The 18489-nt window shown below is 37.1% G+C and overlaps 1 protein-coding gene across 5 annotated transcripts in view; it reads right to left on the reverse strand.

The window, feature by feature from the left end:
• The window catches only part of FOCAD (focadhesin), a 329244-nt gene that overhangs the window by 65037 nt on the left and 245718 nt on the right, over nt 1-18489 (reverse strand). For all 5 annotated transcript variants that reach the window (XM_053571667.1, XM_053571636.1, XM_053571657.1 and 2 more), the window contains 4 exons: nt 13174-13262; nt 9204-9248; nt 4104-4212; nt 1315-1431 (listed from right to left, as the gene is read on the reverse strand). In XM_053571667.1, coding sequence (XP_053427642.1) covers nt 1315-1431; nt 4104-4212; nt 9204-9248; nt 13174-13262 — 360 coding nt within the window. The remainder of the gene's footprint in view (nt 1-1314; nt 1432-4103; nt 4213-9203; nt 9249-13173; nt 13263-18489) is intronic.

The raw sequence follows: 18489 nt of genomic DNA on the forward strand, positions 1-18489 counted from the left end.
ATTGCCCCATGATCATTATAATTCCCTAAGCAATGGATAGTGATAGGGTAGAAACAGAACAATTTTGTGCAGGTACAGAAATAAAATACACATCACAACTAATAAAGGGAAAATAAAACCTAGACAAAAAAGTGTTTTTTCAGTTTGCTTCAAATCTGAGGATACAATCATGAAAACAGAGAATGACTAACAATTTTTTTTTTTTGGTTTGATGAACAACACTACTCGAATGGACTATTTCACAGTTTTTAAAACAAACTATGTAATTTGCTCTGTACATTGTTTTAAAAACCAATAAAGCATTAATTTTTACTCTCATTTTTCAGGTACAAAAATAAGAATGATAGGAGTTATATGTCAAAGTTAACAGTCATAAAACTTAATAAGGGGTGGAACAAGAGGGCTTCTGTCACTATGGATGATGCTGTTCAAGAGGGACCATAAGGCTCAGAGCTGTCAAGGGCTTTCATGTTTATATGGATGGAGCTGGAACACATTCTTCTTAGAAAAGTATCTCAAGAATGGAAGAAAAAGAAAATGTACTCAGCCCTACTATGAAACTAATTTATAGCTTTCATATGAAAGCTATAACCCAATTATAACTTAAGAATATGGGGAAAGGGGAAAGGGAGGGGAGGGGAAGGAGGGAGGATGGGTGGAGGGAGGGTAATTGGTGGGATTACACCTGCAGTGCATCTTACAAGGCTACATGTGAAACTTAGTAAATGTAGAATATAAATGTCTTAACACAATAACTAAGAAAATGCCAGGAAAGCTATGTTAACCAGGGTGATGAAAATATTTCAAATTGTATATAAAACCAGCATATTGTACCTCATGATTGCATTTATGTACACAGCTATGATTTAATTAAAAAAAGAAAACATGAAATGAAAAAACTATGACTCTAAACTCAGAGTCCCCACATTTCAGCTAATAGATCTTGATCCTGATTTACACAAAAGCATAACCTAGACAGCTTTCAAAATGCTGATGCCCAGAGCCCATCCTTGAGCAATTAAATCAGAGAAGGGGCCTGCACATCAGTATTTCTTTTATATATATATATAATGTATATATAAAATAAATATGCATATATGTGAGAGTGTGTGTGTATATACATATGTATGTATATATAAATGTGTGTATATATGTGTGTGTGTGTGTATTTATATTCCCCCCCCCACCCAAGTGATTCTATGACACAGCCAAAGCTGCAACTATTCACACTATATCATGGATTTCATGTGAATGATTGATGTCGAAAGAGTCAACTCTCAAGTTTTCTGACCATTTTTAATTCCTTGTACTTACATAATAAAACCAAGATAAAAGTCGTCCTCTGGGTTGGTAATGGCTATCCACAATGACCAAGAGAGTATCAAGCACCATGGAAACCCACTCTTTCATTGAAAGGAAATTAGGCTGAAACTGCAGATGAAGAAAAACATAAAATGATAATGGAAAAAAGAAATTCAGGGTTTCAGGAAATTCAGGAGAAATTTCTCCAAAATTCAGGAAAAAAGAAATTCAATCAAAGTGCTAGTATCCGAAACTAAACTTCATATGCTTGGACTATGAACACGCACATATGAGATTACTAGGTACTTAATGAATCTACATCCTTACCTTTTTATGCAAGACTTAGCAGAAGTGAGAGGATGGGGTCTGCAAAATAGAACTACCAGAGCCCTTCAGAGCTTCTGTGTTCGGTGGGTAATGGGGAGAATAAGATGGAGGTTAAAGGGAAAGAGGTGCAAAAGACAATTCAAAATTTCTCAGTTCTATGACTTATTATTTCACAAAGGCAATAAACAGCCTTCAAAAATTTTGATTAACATTTTTAGGATTTCTGCTCACTATTACTTTCAGTTATCATTCAAGAATTTTGACAACATTTACCTTGTTATTGAAAAGTGAGGTAGGAAAACACAAATAAATAGCACATGAAAGAGAATGCAAAAACAATAAACCCTACTTGTTGAAGAGAAAACTTGGTTATAAAAATCGCTCATGACCATACATGTCAAAAGAATTCATTAACTCAAATGTTCAGGTGGTGCAAACTATCAAGATCGGTCTAGTCTTGAGTATCTCCTTGGGATTAATTGCTTGAATCAAACAGGCCTCTGTCTTAAGATTTTAGGTTGTAGGGTTGGTCACATGCAGATTTGAGTGATGTTTGAAAATTTCCATCTTAATCTGATATGAGGTCTTGAGCTTGTTTTGAGTACAGGCAGTCCCCAAGTTATGAAAGAGATAGGTTCTGTAGGTTTTTCTTATATTTAATTTGTATATAAGTTGGAACAGGTACATTTAACTATAACCTATAATAGCCTCTGTAAGTGTGAGTCATACATCATTCAGATGTTTATAACTTGGGAACTGCCTAATATCCAATGGTAAGATCATCAAGAATAAAAGCAAACCCCATTTTTGACTTCTTAATGTGGGGTCTTGAGATCCAGTAAAGTAGAGCAAGAGAGCCTGGAACTAAAACTCTGGAGCTAGGATTTAATTGGAGCTAGACCCTCAGTTATTACTGGGGCAAATAACCTGTATAACTGGTCAGTTGGCATAAATAACACCAACATGAAGGGACCATAGAAAGGGAAATTAACTTTCCAGGCTGTAATCTACTTAGCATGTTGCCTCTGCTAAAGTACTCCATAGCTCTTTTAAGGATAAGACACATCTTCCTCTCTATAAAATTTCCATCATTAAAATAAGATTCCAGGCTTAATGTTAAATTTTCAATAATAACTATATTGTTATCATTCCTGCAATGCCTCTTGACCTCTTTCCTTTGTCTATATGTAATATATATTTGTGGCTTTTGCCAAATAGCACCCATTCTCTGTTTACAGGTAATGCATCATTTGGGGCAGTGGTTCTCAACCTTCCTAAGGCCATGACCCTTTAATACAGTTCCTCATGTTGTGGTGACTCTCAACCATAAAATATTTTTGTTTGTGCATTTTGTGGTGACCCCCCCAACCATAAAATTATTTTTGTTGATAGTACAAACAAAAACATTTTATGGTTGAAGGTCATCACAATATGAGGAACTGTATTAAAGGGTCATGGCATTAGGAAAGTTGAGAACCACTGCTTTGAGGAATTCCTCTGTGCTACTACTTGAAGCTTAATGAAATGCCCAGTCAAGCTAGCTGTCTTACATTACCTAATGGGTAGGCCTAGAACCCACAAAACTCTGAATTTTAATGAGTAATGCAAGGTAGTAAGTGACTGGGTCGATCTATCTCCTCTTAGAGGTAATCTGCCAAGAGGCTTCATTAGTATGTATTCGTGGACTCCTCAAGTTGTCTGACAATAATGGTTTATTATTGAAAGTTTGGTATCTCCAAGCCTTTCTGTTTTACATATGTTATTAAATAATTCATTTGACCCTCACGATAATCCTATCTGGTAGGTATTCTCATTCCCATTTTACAGATGAAGAAATAGGCTCCAAAAGGAGAAATTACTAGAAATAGGTCATAGAGTAAGTGGAAATAATAGGGCTCTCCCATTCCCAAACCAATGTTTTATACATAACTACTCAGCTATATTGTCTCTAGATAATGATTGCTACTGGATAATAAGGTTTAAAACAAAAGTAAATCCATGCCTTTTTATTTTGACAGATATGAGTTATCTGAGAAAGTACATTGGAAGCGAACATTGGCCAGCTCACCACATGTTTAATTAAAAAATAAATGCCTTGCAAAAATGAATAGGTACTTTGTCATTGACATCTACAATTAAAATGCAAAATACAATTTTTTTCAGTCAATAAACACTGCTTATTTATCATTTTTTGACAGCACTGTTTACTTTCAGTAAGATGTAATCACAAAAAAACAACCCCTGTTGCATAAAATTGGCACCTTCAAATAGAAATGACCACTTAACTCTGAGGAAGAAAGCAAAACAGAAAAGCAGCAAAGAAGAGTCATGAAAACATTAAAGCTTACAGTGTAAAGGCCCGTGAAGTAGTGTAACTTGGTCCTGCAATCACAGAATCTACCCTGTAAACCCAGGGCCAGGGGACTTATAGTGACACAACCAAAGCTCAGCCCATTCGAATCACCCTAACTCACCTCAGGAGTCTCGCCGGAGTCTGAGGAGAGACTGGCTTCGTGTCTGGATACCACGACCACAAGGCTGCTTAGGGCTAACAGGGCATTGCCTTTCACCACTGGACTCTCCCTGTAGAAAAAGAAAAAATTTCCCAGAGAGGATTTCCAGCATTAATTAGGATAAGAGGAAAGGCTACTACAGGAGGTTAGATGAGGTCACACAGCATTGCCATTCCTTCACAGAGTCTCAGAACTGCAGGTCTGCTGGTACCAGTAGCTTCTTTCCCTCCTTCTGACACAGGAACAGATTTTGAACTCTTCTTATCAATGGATGGTCATTATACCTTTTGGTAACTTAAAAATCTAAGCTCATATATCTAAATTTTTTCTTCTTAAAATTTTTATTTCATCATTTGACATTACATTTTGTAAGGTGTGTTATCTTTGGCCAATTTAAAATTATCGATTTCTTCTGAAAGCACAACCAAGGACAGTTATGTGAACAAGCTCAGCAGTAGAGAATGGCCTCTGGCTTTTCTGAAGCTCTGGTGTGCCGAACTGGCTTCCAGCACACCACTTCACACAGCATACCCTACTCACAGATTGGCACACAGTAGCTTTTCTCAGTCATTACTATCCCCTCCCTCCTTCTTTCTCTGAATAAGCCAAAGCTATCAACCTTAAATCAGTTTATAAACAATTTGGAGACCCCAGATAAGATGTGAACAAAATGACCTGGTTGTACACTATTTGGACTGAGAGCTGCCTTTTTATATCATCCAAATGGTACTCTTCTATTTGCCATAAAAATCTTATGTTTGACTTACGAATTTAGCATGAAGAAAACTAAGTCTTTTAAATATATTTACTACTTTAAAATGCACATTTAATATCATTACATAATTCCAAGCTGACTCTATAGAATAAAGTCCCCATGGGACACCGACAAGTTTGTCCAAGGTGCTCTTGGCTTGCCAGTTCTGTCAGAACAGAGCTCCGGCACTACAGCACCTATTCCATAAGACAGCTCCATTCTCAGTCCCACAATGTGTTTCCCATAAATACAGAGAACATTCTGCAAAATCTAGACTTGAGACCTGAACTTGAATTCAGCATATAATCCAAGAACCACTCACTGTTGCCTCAGTGCATGACTAGAACAGGTACAAGGGATGAGGAGATTTTTAACCCGGCTTCCAAGCAGACCTCGTGTTTCCAGTCCCAAGCCACAGTCAAAAGTGAACACGAGTCGGTGGGTATTAAGAGGTTAGTGTACACATGCGTTTTTGTGGTTTTGCATTTTTCCTTCCATTTGGTAAGGAGAGGACTCAGGATTTGTCATTGTTAAGTCCTTCCATCTATCTATTCACCCATCTCTCCTTTCTTCTCTCTGTCCCACCTTGGGTGGTTAAGCTTGAAGGCCTGCTCTGCACACTTGGTATTTTGTTCACTCCCTCCTCAGTTTGTTCCTCTGTGAGTCTGTCATAAGTAAGACAGCAACATTTATATTAGGGGACCCGGGGAGAAAATGGGAAGGGAGCCTTGAGGTCTAAGCAGATGGCTCCAACCTAGTTTTCGCTAGAGTTCTGCATACAGGATTACTGAACATTCACATAGCCGAACTGCAAACTGCAAGGAAGCAAAGTGGGATTTGGGCATTCCTAGGTCCCCTAGCCCTAAAATCATTCAACAAAAACAAAATGAAATCTTTTATTTCCAACGTATCTTTTTCCATTAACTGAGAATATCCTGAGGCCTGTCCTTAGTGGTCAGAAATCTCCAAAGTTGGATTTTTAAAGTTTTAAATTCTTAGTAATCTGAGAAATTAGACCCCCAGTTTTTATCACCCTGCAAGGTCACCGGAAATTGGGTATCAACTATCATAAAACAAGGATATTAATGAAAAAGATAGCATTAAAAGTATCTTTTTAACCCTGAAATCCTAAAGGAGAAATTAGCCCGAGTTTTAAAACAGTGCCAAAAATAATTTTATTTCGAAAGTTTCGCTGGTCTTGACATACTTGAGTATGCGTTGTTCTTGAAATATGAAGAAAATTTATTTAACGCCACTAGTAATTAGTTCTTTGGTTGCGGACTAAATGCGTACTTGGACATTGATCTCTGAATTAAAAAAACTAGTTCACAGTATACACAATGTATCACTAGGCCAAGGTACACATTTCACAGAGGTACCGTGACTAACTCTTGATCATCCTCACATTCCTTTATGTCTACAACATGACTTATGAATGGAAGGCACTCAATACCTATTTAATGAAACAAATTCGGGGAGTAGCTGGCCGGGTAAAAGTCTACAACTGGTTCAGCAGAAACTTACCACCTTCTTGCGCAAATAACTATCCCCTCTCACTCAAACTGCAGTGACTAATTTGCATGGTAACACGTCAGCCTCAGTACAGTATTTATCTAGGCAACACCACTTACATTTTAATTAAATTGTCTTCTGAAACAAACTCATGTCATTAACCTAATTAAACAGCACAGAAGGAAAAGCTACAGTGATGCTTTCTTGGGGACAAAGTATTACATTACATATTAGTAAAGTGACCCAATCCTTTGGGGATTTTTATCTTCAAGTTCAAATCTATTTAATTAATAATAATGAACATAAAATTACATTAACCATCAGGTTTTATCTGTGTTCTAATTCTCCCATTGCCTATCCCTGATGTTTTTAAAAAACTCTCAAATCAACAAATCAGTTTAATCCTGTAACTGGTGTTTCACTTCTTGCATCTCCCTTATGGGTCTGATCAAACAAGCCCTAGTCTGGACAGATTAGCCCAGGGCAGCCATGGGCTAAGGAACAGATAAAGGCCTCGCAGGGTTTCAGGAAAGAAGCAAAGGAAAGGCAGGGGAGTGATTTTCTCCCCCTGCTCTATCACTAGACCCCCTCAGCCCCTGACTTGAAATATCTCCTATTTACATATTGCCAAGCCTAGCATTATCAAGATTGCTTTAATAAAATAAGGTCTACAGGGCGGCGCCTGTGGCTCAGTCGGTAAGGCGCCGGCCCCATATACCGAGGGTGGCGGGTTCAAACCCGGCCCCGGCTGAACTGCAACCAAAAGATAGCCGGGCGTTGTGGCGGGCGCCTGTGGTCCCAGCTACTCGGGAGGCTGAGGCAAGAGAATCGCTTAAGCCCAGGAGTTGGAGGTTGCTGTGAGCTATGTGAGGCCACGGCACTCTACCGTGGGCCATAAAATGAGACTCTGTCTCTACAAAAAAAAAAAAAAAAAAAGGTCTACAAAATACTTAGAAAGTTTTGATAAAAAGGTAACACAAACAGAAGAACTATTTTTACTCTATACCACTGAACATACACATGTACTCTCTTTAGGTGTTAGTCATGAAGCAATGCTTTGCCAGTATGAAGATTATAGTCTTGTTGAAATAAAATTTTAGAACAGGAAACTGCAAAAGCTACAGGACAGACAAAAATACAGTATTAGTGGCAAGTTGCTTGTTTCTTCTGCAGTCAAGCTTTTTGTTGTAAATGTCAGAGCACTGGGGTATTTTGTTTTGTTTTTTTATTTTTTGAGACAGTCTCATCCTGTCAATCTGGCTACAGTGCCATGACATCAGCCTAGCTCACAGCAACCTCAAACACTTGGGCTTGAGCAATCCTCCTGCCTCTACCTTTACAGTAGCAGGTGCCTCCGACAATGCCCAGCTACTATTTCTATTTTTGTTGAGATGGGGACTTGTGCTTGCTCAGGCTGGTGTCGAACTCCTCAGCTCAAGCAATCCCCACCTCCTACCCTGAAAACCCCCACCCCACTTTGGCCTAGTATTACAGGCATGAGCCACCCCACCCATCCCCAGAGCACTGTTTTTAACAGGCTATAGGTTGATCACATAATAGATCAGGCTACAAGTAGACCACATAATAAAACAAACTATGAAAAGTAAAAGTCAAAGGACCCCCCCCCCATCCTAGTACTCTCTGGAATATGCACTTCCTTCCCTTCAACATGCAGTTGAGCACTCTTCCACTGTGTCTGCAATTCCCCAAACTGGAAAAACAGACATGCATAAGTCCCTATCAGAGCACTTTAGCTTTCATTTTGTAAACGGATACGTCAACAGATACTTCAGAGTACTAGCCACAGAACTAATCAGGAGAAGTTCACAGCTCAGTACCTATTTCAGATATTACCGGTAGAAAGCTAACTAAGATAGACCATGTTTCTGTTTTTGTTTCTCTTAGGGCAAAACATTTTTAGCTATAGAAGGTTTTGGGACATGATAAACTATGCTCCACTTGCAAATTTCTAAATAATGCAGACTTTTAACACTCATGAAATCTTCTCGGTTTAAGGTATGTCTATTATTTATTACTTGGAGGCTAAGAAGAAAGGAAGTCAAACATAAATGGTAGCCTCACCAAGGGAGATGGCAGAAGGGAGAAGTGAATATGAATGGCATCTAACTTACTCACAGGAATGGTCTGTCAGCTTATTCACAAAAGAAGCTGAAGAGACTGTCCAAGCAAGTTCATTAGATAATTTTCTTAGTAAGAGTTGACCTATGGTAAATAAAAAGCCTCAAGGCAGTAACTCTCAAGTAATTTTTGTTAAAACAATCATATGCATAGGACTAAAACTGCCTTTTTACTGGTCCTTTGCATTAATTTTTTAGTATTTAAAAATTCATTTTTCAGATATGCTGAGTCTAACAACACCAAGGGAAAGAAAGTACTACTTTGATTTATTTGTTGCTTCACAGCTGAGATTTAATAATCTATTTATAGAACCCACATAACTCATATTAGCAAGGATTTCTTTTTTTTTTTTAATCTCCTTGAACTAAATTATAATCCTTCCAATCTAAGCCAAAGCACATGGCATTTGTTAGGTATACAGTCAGGGCTCAACCCAGGTGACTTCTGACATAAAATTTATATGTTTGTATTAGTCCATCTGTATTTTCACAAAGACATGTAGCAATAATTAATAAAATTTATTTAAAAAAAATAATTGAGAAGTACTTTAAAATCCTTAAGGTTATGAAATCCCCTAAAAGGAGAAATTATATGTACTCGCCAGGAAAAAGAAAGAAATTCGAAAAACTTTTTATGAGAGAATAAATGGATCTTACTTTGCAGCTGCCTTGGTGATCTCATCAGTCAACATGTCTCTGACCCTGCAAAAAGGATGCAAAATACATAAGAGTTTATGTTACGGCAAGAACTCAATCTTTTCGCATATTTGCCAGTTATTAAGAACCTCCAGCAATGACTCCAGGTCTTAAAACTACAAATTGTAGAGTTCTGGATGAAAGAACTGTAATAAGGGCTTTACATCAAAGAGACCTTCCTCCTCCTATTCCTTAGACCACTTAGTGGAGGCAGGGAAGGAGTGAACGTAACTAGGCAGCACTGGAATAGTGTCACATCAGTGGTAGGAATCCAAGTATTCTTCATCGTACTCTCCTTTATGGATTTAATGTGCCTTCCCCACCAGGTTTATATGTTGAAATTCTAATACCAAATCCTGGTATTTAGAAGCCCAAACTGACTTTTTTGCAAGAGAGCTCATCAAACATTAATTTACTATTTCTAAATTGTATGTATAGAATAGTCACTAGGTGTGTATATAAAAAGCAATTTCAAACTTTGGTTATATAATCACACCAAAAGAAAATAATTATAACTATGAGTTGGAAGGAAAGTATGCTCAATTCAAATATTCACAGACTCTAAAGGTTTCATCCAACATAGAAACCTTGAGATAACGTAAAAACAACTGGCTGCCAAATTTACATTTTCAAAAGGATCAAAAGTATGTACACTTTCAATACATACTTTGAATTTACAAAATTCAAAGCTTTTATAAATATTAAAAGATGCTATATTCCAATATAAATTATACTTGCATTCATAAATATTTGCATTTGCCATACAAATAAAATCTAAGCTATTGAGCACTGAGAATGAGTCATTCTCAAGAGCCGAGTTTTTCAGATAGTTGTAAAATACCCCTATAAACCTTAAACTTATATTTAAGAATAGAAAGTAAATTTCTCGGGCAGCGCCTGTGGCTCAAAGGGCTAGGGCTCTGGTCCCATATGCCAGAGGTGGTGGGTTCAAACCCAGCCCTGGCAAAAAAAAAAAAAGAAAGTAAATTTCTCTAAAATATATTATCCAATTTCTGTCCTCCTAAACGGAAGTGCATTCAGTGTAATCTTTTATCATGACCTATCTATACTTCTATCTAGGGTCAAACCTTCCACTTGTACACTAGAGCTCCCTCCATACTCCCTTCTCTCTGCTGCACCAAGTTTTCCTCCTCTACTTGTTTAACTCTCCCTTCAGCATGTGAAACTACTGTAATATCCACCCTCCTGAAAGAAGAAAAAAAACTCCAGCTATTGCCCCCTTACTCTGCCTCTTAGATGTGTTGTCTAGAAGACTGTCTACACTCGGCCACTCTCCTTCATCAACTTCCACTCTCTCCACGCTCCTCTAGATTCTGACTTTTGTCCCCACAGCTACACCAAAACAGTTCCTGTCATAGTCACCAATGACTTCCAGCAGGTCTAAACTATGGCTCATTTTCATAATCCCAGCTACTCGGGAGGTGGGGTGGGAGGATTGGTTGAATCCAGGAGTTTGAGACCAGCCTGGGCAATATAAGGAGACCCTGTCTGAGGGAGGGAGGAAGAGGCCAAACCTAATGCTCAATTCTCAGTCCCAATCCGTTGCAGCCTCACAGTAGCATTTGCCAGAATAGATCGCTCCTTTATCAGAACATTCTTTTCCCTGGCTTTTAAGATTCTCCTCTTTCTTGGTTCTCTTCCTCAATCACTGATCTCTAATTTTCCATCCGCTTTACTGGCTCCCACCTCATCTTCCTCTCCTCTAAATGTCGAAGTGTCTCAGAGCTCAAGCCTCCGAAATTTTTTGTTTCTTTGTTTGCTCACTAGATGATCTCATCCAGCATCATGATTTGAAGTGTCATCAATTGCTGATGCTGCTCAAATTGCTATCTTTAGCCCTGGCCTCACCCTGGAACTGTAGACTCATACAGTTAGTAATCTACTTGATATCTCCAATTGGAGGTCTAATTAGGCATTTGAGGCCTAACAAATCCAAAACCTAACTTCTCTCCTACAGAGACCTACAATCTTTTTTGTCTTAGCAAATAGGAACTCCATACACTTAAGGTATTCGGGTCAAAAATCTTGACATTACCCTTGACTTTTATCTTTCTCAAAGGTCCTTCATTTAAATTATTAGCATTTAAAACCTATGGAATTTGACTTCAAAATAGATTCTACATCTATTTTCCAGAACTTCCACTGCAACCATTCTAGTCTAAACACTATCATCTCTTGCTTGAATTATTGCAATGGACTCCTAACCATGTCCCTCAGGGTGTATTTTCAAAATACACAGCAGCAAAAAGGATCCTTTTAAATTAAAAATCAGATCCTCTATCTGAAACTCTCCAGTGTCTTCCATCTCACTCACAGCTCCCTTCGTGCCCACAAAGACCCTCCACAATCTGATCGGAACTGCTGTGCTCTCATGTGCTACTCATTCCCTCCTCGCCCTCTCCATACCACCCTGACCTCCTACCCAGGTGCACTCCTGGACCTTTGAATTTGCTGCTCCTCTTCCTGGAGTGCCACTCCCCAGACACCGGCTTGGCTCACTTCATCACTTCACTTCTTTCAGGTCTCATTCAAATGTCATATTATTAAAGAAGCACTCCCTGAACACCCTGCAGAGAACAGTAATACCCTCTTCCCCAATCTCTTCCCAGCCTCATCACTCTCTGCTTCCTCGATCCTTCTTTTTCTTCCTCTCATAAAAATCTATCACATTAAATTTGTTTACCGGATTATCATCTATTTCCATTCAGTCAAGTACAAGCTTTGAAAGGACAAAGAAAGGGCTTTGTTTGCTGCTGTTCCTCTGTGCTAAACCAGTGCCTGGCAAATAACAGGCACTTAATAATTATTTATTTGGTTTGGGGACTATATTCCAATTAAGTGAAGATGATGAAGAGCTCACCCCACCACAGCTTTTCACTTGCTGTAAGTTTATGAATTTTCTAGTTCTACATTGTTCCTAAGAAGTTCTAGGGACCTATCTCCTTTATATCAACATACAGTCCACAAGTTTCACCAACAGTATACATCCACAGTCTGTCTCTCTGTTTTGGAGAGTGTAGCAAATATATCACTCCCACCAAATTATCACTTTCAGAAGATGAAATCAAAACTAGATGGAAAAGATAAAGCATATAGGAAACAAAATCCAAATTCTTAATCTCAACTCTCAAATTCAATATCACAATGTTTTCAACTTCACTGCTATTTTTTATACATTTAGAAAATGTAACTTAGAATAAAATTCAATGCACACAGACACATACATGGCTTACACTTTTGTACATGACCCTGCAGTCAGTAAATAAAAACCTAAAATCAAGTTACCTTTGGACAGATTTTTAGATTAAAGTAACCTATGGCTATAGGCAAAGCTATTTGGATTCTAGGCACTTTACCAAAATTTAGGCTGCTGAAACATTAATCTGACAAGGTATTCGTCCCAACCAATGTAACAATTTAAGTTGCTTTTAAAGAGCCAGCACCTTACATTTTTATATAATATGATAGGAATTCCCTAGGGAATGTCTGCTAAAGAAATTAAAGCCCTGATATAGTAAAGTTGCCCCTAATGATGAAGATGTCTTGGGGAAATGGGGAGCAAAAGAGGGGTGGAGAAATCCTTGACTAATTGTGAGGCAGAAGGGCACCTTCAGTGGAAAAATTCAGTGGGAAAAACAGAATTTTTTTATTCAAAACCATATAAAATAAAAAACTATCTCCACATTGCTTTAGAAAAATATACATAGGTATAATTTCTGAATAAAGCTCCTCATATTATATCTGGGGAAATGGGTGCAAAATATACCTATCAGCTAGACCTTCTGTCACTTCTTGTTCAGGCTTATACAGAAGTGAAAACGGCTAATCGTAAAGCCTTTAAAGCACTACCCACCCCTCATGCTCACCACCCTGGACAAATCCCGAGCAGCAGAATGCTCTATCCCCTTACCAAAGCCAGGCTGTGCTTTTTTTGAATTGTACCTCCTCAGGTCCTTCTTTTCCATGTTTTAGCTGCAACTCCAACTCTCCTATTCTTCCCTGAAAAAAAAAAAAAAGAAAGAAAAGAAAGAAAACACAGCATAAATCAGCATGCAAACTTGGTGGCTAAAATGACCTTAGAGTTTCTTCGGGAAACACAGATGTATCCTTTCCCAGTTAGCCTTAAGTGTTCCTGATAGGATATTAGGTTATGAGATGATGTGCAAGGGATAACCATATCACTTCTCAGGTATTTCTGCATTTATCAGAGAGGTACATCCTGAAGAAGTTATATGTTTGTACCCCTACACTGCACCCAACATATAACTTAGGGACGTCCTCTCAGGTGAATGCAGAAATACCTGAGCAGTGATAAGGGTACACACAATTAGGTTACATTGTTTGTGTCTGTGAGGTAAAGTCTCAGTTGTAGTTGAGTCCTTCACCCAAGGGGAGTATAAGGACTCAACTACATCTTGAATTTTACCTTACAAATTTATAATCACAAATAATGTTATGTTAACCTAATATTATGTACCCTTATATTAATCCAAAATTATATATATATACATACACACACACATCAGGGCAGACATAAAGTTCATGTGCAATTTAAAATAGTTGTAAATTTAACACAAACTTTATGTCCACCTTGTATATCAATTGAAAAAAAAAGAAGATGTCATATGTTTGGCAAATTTAGTGCAGAGAACTTTAATTTGAAATATTTTTCATAGGTCAAATTTTAATTTGATAGGTCCCATTTAAAAAATCCCTTACATGGTAATGGTATCCTTTTGTTAGCAACTGATAATTTTAGCTGATACTACAGTATCATCAAAGAATGGCCGAAAACAAGTTGGATAAATACCTAACACTTAGGATTCAGTTAATGGATAACACAAGTTATTCTTCAACAGCTCCACATTATATTTCTATTTCTTGAGTGAACTTATAAAAATGTAATTCCCAATTTCTACCATAAAATAAAAATATAGCTAATATTGTCCCTTTAAGAACAAAGCCTTCTAAAAGTTCTTATACTTTCCATTTTTTTCTACCCTCAAGATTATTTTGGTCAGATATTTTCCCCTCTCCTCCACCAACAATTATGTTATTTAAATTTAATTAAAATACTGACTATTGATGGACCCTAAATTGGACAAGAACTCAGGCTGTACTTTATTATAGCATAATGTCCAACCAACTTCAGAAGTAGCCACTTCTCACACTTTCATGAGTAGTAAACAAGAGTTCTGGTTATTTCATATCCTCATCAACATTTAGAATTGTGAGGATTTTAATTTTTAACCATTCTAGTGTGAAATGGTATGAACTAAGGTTTTACTTTTATTTCATTATTTACTAATGAAATTTAACATCTTGTCACATGTGTGTCTGGATTTCCCATTCTGGCCATTTTTCTATTGGTTATCTTTTCCTCATTGATGTTAGGGTTGTATATACATTCTATAGATGAAAAGTATGTATCTCTCTATACCCTAGAGAAAGAAGCAATACGACGTGAAGTGCTAGGGATGTGGCTCAGAATGCCTTGGCCTTATGCCATTTTCACTTATTGGCTATATAACTTTAGACAAATTACTCTCCCTTTCTCAGCTTCAGTTTCCTCATTTATAAAATACACCTAACAACTATCTCATGGGAGTAGAGAAAAAATCACATTAAATAATGTGAAAAGTGTCTATTAAATACAGCGCCTGATAACAAATTGCTACCATTACTACATTTGTTGTCAATAACTAAAACTCTCTATCTCCCATCTATTATCTTCTAATAAAACCATCTTTCATGAATATATCTAAATCTATCCTGAAATAAGTCATACTTTTAATCTGTATAATTTCATGGAGTAATTAATTTTCTAAAAATAAAATATTCAGACTATAAAGTCCTGGTATTTCTCCTTGTATATACTTTCAGTGACCAGAACTTCTGGCTCATAGTGCCCTGGGGCTCATAAGTTCAGGTGCTCTGAGATGTGATGTGAACTCTATTCACATCCTTCATAGTTTGTTTACTTCAAATATATCCATCTCCATATTTTCAAAGATAGAATCCTAGCCCTTTCATTCTTCACTTTGTCTTTTGAAATAAGGTATCAGAGATGATCAAACTAGTAAGATATTTGATATAATATTAATATTTGATATTGACCTCGTAGGAGGGCAGGTAAAGCAAAATAGAAAATAATTTTTATTGTCACTCTCTGCTAATTAAGCTTCGTAAATTATAGCTCTTGATTTCTAAAACATTTCCTATAATGCTTTTTCAAAAAAGAAATAGGAAATTAGAAGGTTAAAATCTGTTTAGAAATAAACAAAACATAAGCAAACTAGAATATGTGTAGCTTCTCAAAAAGGCCTACCTTTGTACTCTTCCCAGTAGTGATAAACTAGTACAGCCATTCTATTGTAACAAAGTAGACTCCTTTCCACTCCTTTTTTCTTTTCTTTTCCTTTGTCTCCTTTCTTTGTCTCTATTCCTTTCCATCCCCTCCTCTGGAATGTCTTCCTAACACCTTCTCTCCAATCCATGTTAAGCTATTTATGCAGATCAACTTGGCCTTTCATTCTCATGTTATTGGCAATAGAGATCCAATCACATTCAACTTAGTCATCTCTGCTTCTGGTTAACAGCTATAACTAAAATGATCACCTAAACTGAGATTCCTGGATTGCCTATAGATTCCAGTTATCAATCTATTCATCCCTCCTAAATTTTATCTCTAGCCTATGCAACCAAGAGCTCAGTAATTATAGCCAGTGATTTCACCCAGTTAAACACACACAACACACACACAGACACCACAAAACAAAACAAAACTCACAAATATTTATAGAGTAACTTACTGGGGGCCACAGTTCCTGACTGTGACTTTGAGTTCAGGTTATTTTGACTAGCTGACCAACTCAGGAAATAGATAACCTTTCCTGTCTCAGATTATCTTCATAATCCCAAAGAGCCCTTTTCACAACACCGGAGACCTTAACCTCAGCATCACAGAAGAGCAGGAAGGTAAAGAAGACTGTAGAGGCTTCCTTACCAAAATGGTCTCTGTAGTGTCAATCAGCTTGTATCTAAATTTTTCACCTTAATTAGAAGAAATCCAAATATCTCTCCATGTCAACTACTTCGATATGTTTATTAATTCAAACCCCCAAGTTCTTGTGTAAAAATTAAACAAGGCTGGAAGGGGATGACTAAACTGAAGCCATTAGCAGTGTTCACTCTCAGACCTACTCACTTAACCAGTCCCCAGGAAGTAATGGAGAATGTACCTTTTAGTGTTTCCACTAGGTTTAATTCAATAGAACAGGCTTCTCTAAAGGATCTTCTAGTTTAATGCTACAAAATATGTCTAGCGCCAGATGGAAGTAACTATACTCCTATACAAAAAAAGTATCTTCTAAATTCTTGATATAGACAAGGAGTCTGGCAGTTGCTCCAATTCTTCTAAGATGCCATAAATTCTATTTAAGTGTGTGGACTCATTTGAAAAACTTAAACAAGTTAAATGTACTAATGTACTTTCAAGTAATACTGAAAATCTTATTATAGTCCATTCTTTCATTTTCACCTCTTTTGTCACCAATTCTCAATGGTACTGAACTTACTAGAAATCCAAAGTAAAGAGATATTAAACCCTAAAGGTACATGTCACCACCTACAAAAAGTACAAGGGCAGAATAACTGACCAGAATTATTACAATTTAGGAGATTTTTCATAAATAGATTTAGCCTTTAAAATATAAAACAAGTTTGCAGGTCACCACAACCTCAAACTCCTAGGCTCAAGAAATCTCCTGCCTCAGCCTTCCAAGTACCTGAGATTACAAGTACCCACCACAACACTTGGTTGATTTTTTCTATTTTAAGTAGAGACAGGGTCTTGCTCTTGCTCAGGCTGGTCTTCATGAGTTTGTTTGTTTGTTTGTTTTTTATAATCAGTTGCAAGTCATCTGGAGAATTATACCATAATCCTATTCAACTTAGTCTTTCACGCTAAAAAATAATAAAATTCTCAGTTCCTTCTATAGGAGGAGAAGTTATTCTTCTCTTCATGAGATGCCTGCAGCATTTTCTACCTCCTTTATGAAAGCATTCAGGATATTTTACTGGACTTGCTAGTGGAGAAACTCCCACTGGACTAGGAGTTCATTAGGAGGAGGGATTCCTTTTTTATAGCACACACTCAGTGTGGGACTTGTCTAGTCAAAAATACTCTGTACATTTTTGGCAAAAGAAAGCTACAAAATTACTTAGGGAAAAATGACTGTGAAAAAAGTACATATTCTGTGTTGCAATGCTTCCTGAATAAAAACTATAATTTGCTATGGGTACGTGTAATAATGTTAAAAAAACATGTAGAGACATGAGTCAGTCAGTCATTCACTTGTGCATTTACTCAAAACATATTGGGTACCCAGATGCTTCTAAGGTTAAAGGTTGAGTAAAAAAACAATAGTTCAAAGGAACATCTTTAAAATGTGAATTACAGTGCCATTTGGAGAATCATCTACAACACTGTTGCTCAAAGTTTGGCTGGTAGACTAAATGCATTAAAATCACCTGGCAGCTTGTTAAACGTGGAGATTTCTGGTCCCCTACGCAGCACTATTAAATCAGACTCGCCAAAGATGCAGCTGTGATATATATAGGCTAAATAAAATAGGTTGTAGCAGTTCTAATTTGAGATAGAAACACCAATCCACAGACGCTCATTCCTCCCACCCCATCCGAGCCACTCACATTACTACTAAATTTTTTAGGACAGTCATGATCTTTAACCTTAACACCACACTTCCTGAGCCTCCATGAAAATCTTATCCTCAAGCATAAAGTACTTAAATAGCATCAGAGCTTTTCAATTGGTCTTAAAAATGAATTTTAACCCAGTTATAACATAAGAATAGGGGGAAGGGGGAAAGGGAGGGGAGGGAGGGGGGAGGTGGGTGGAGGGAGGGTGATTGGTGGGATTACACCTGCGGTGCATCTTACAAGGGTACATGTGAAACTTAGTAAATGTAGAATGTAAATGTCTTAACACAAAAACTAAGAAAATGCCAGGAAGGCTACGTTCGTTAACCAGTGTGATGAAAATGTGTCAAACGGTTTATAAAACCAGTGCATGGTGCCCCATGATCGCATTAATGTACACAGCTATGATTTAATAATAAAAAAAAATAAAAACTAAAAACAAATAAATGAATTTTAAGCTAGGAAAAAAAATTGAACTAGCTGTTTTCTTATAGTGTTAACTGTT

The sequence above is a fragment of the Nycticebus coucang genome, chromosome 2 (genome assembly GCF_027406575.1).
Source record: "Nycticebus coucang isolate mNycCou1 chromosome 2, mNycCou1.pri, whole genome shotgun sequence".
NCBI classification, from domain to species: Eukaryota; Metazoa; Chordata; class Mammalia; order Primates; family Lorisidae; genus Nycticebus; species Nycticebus coucang.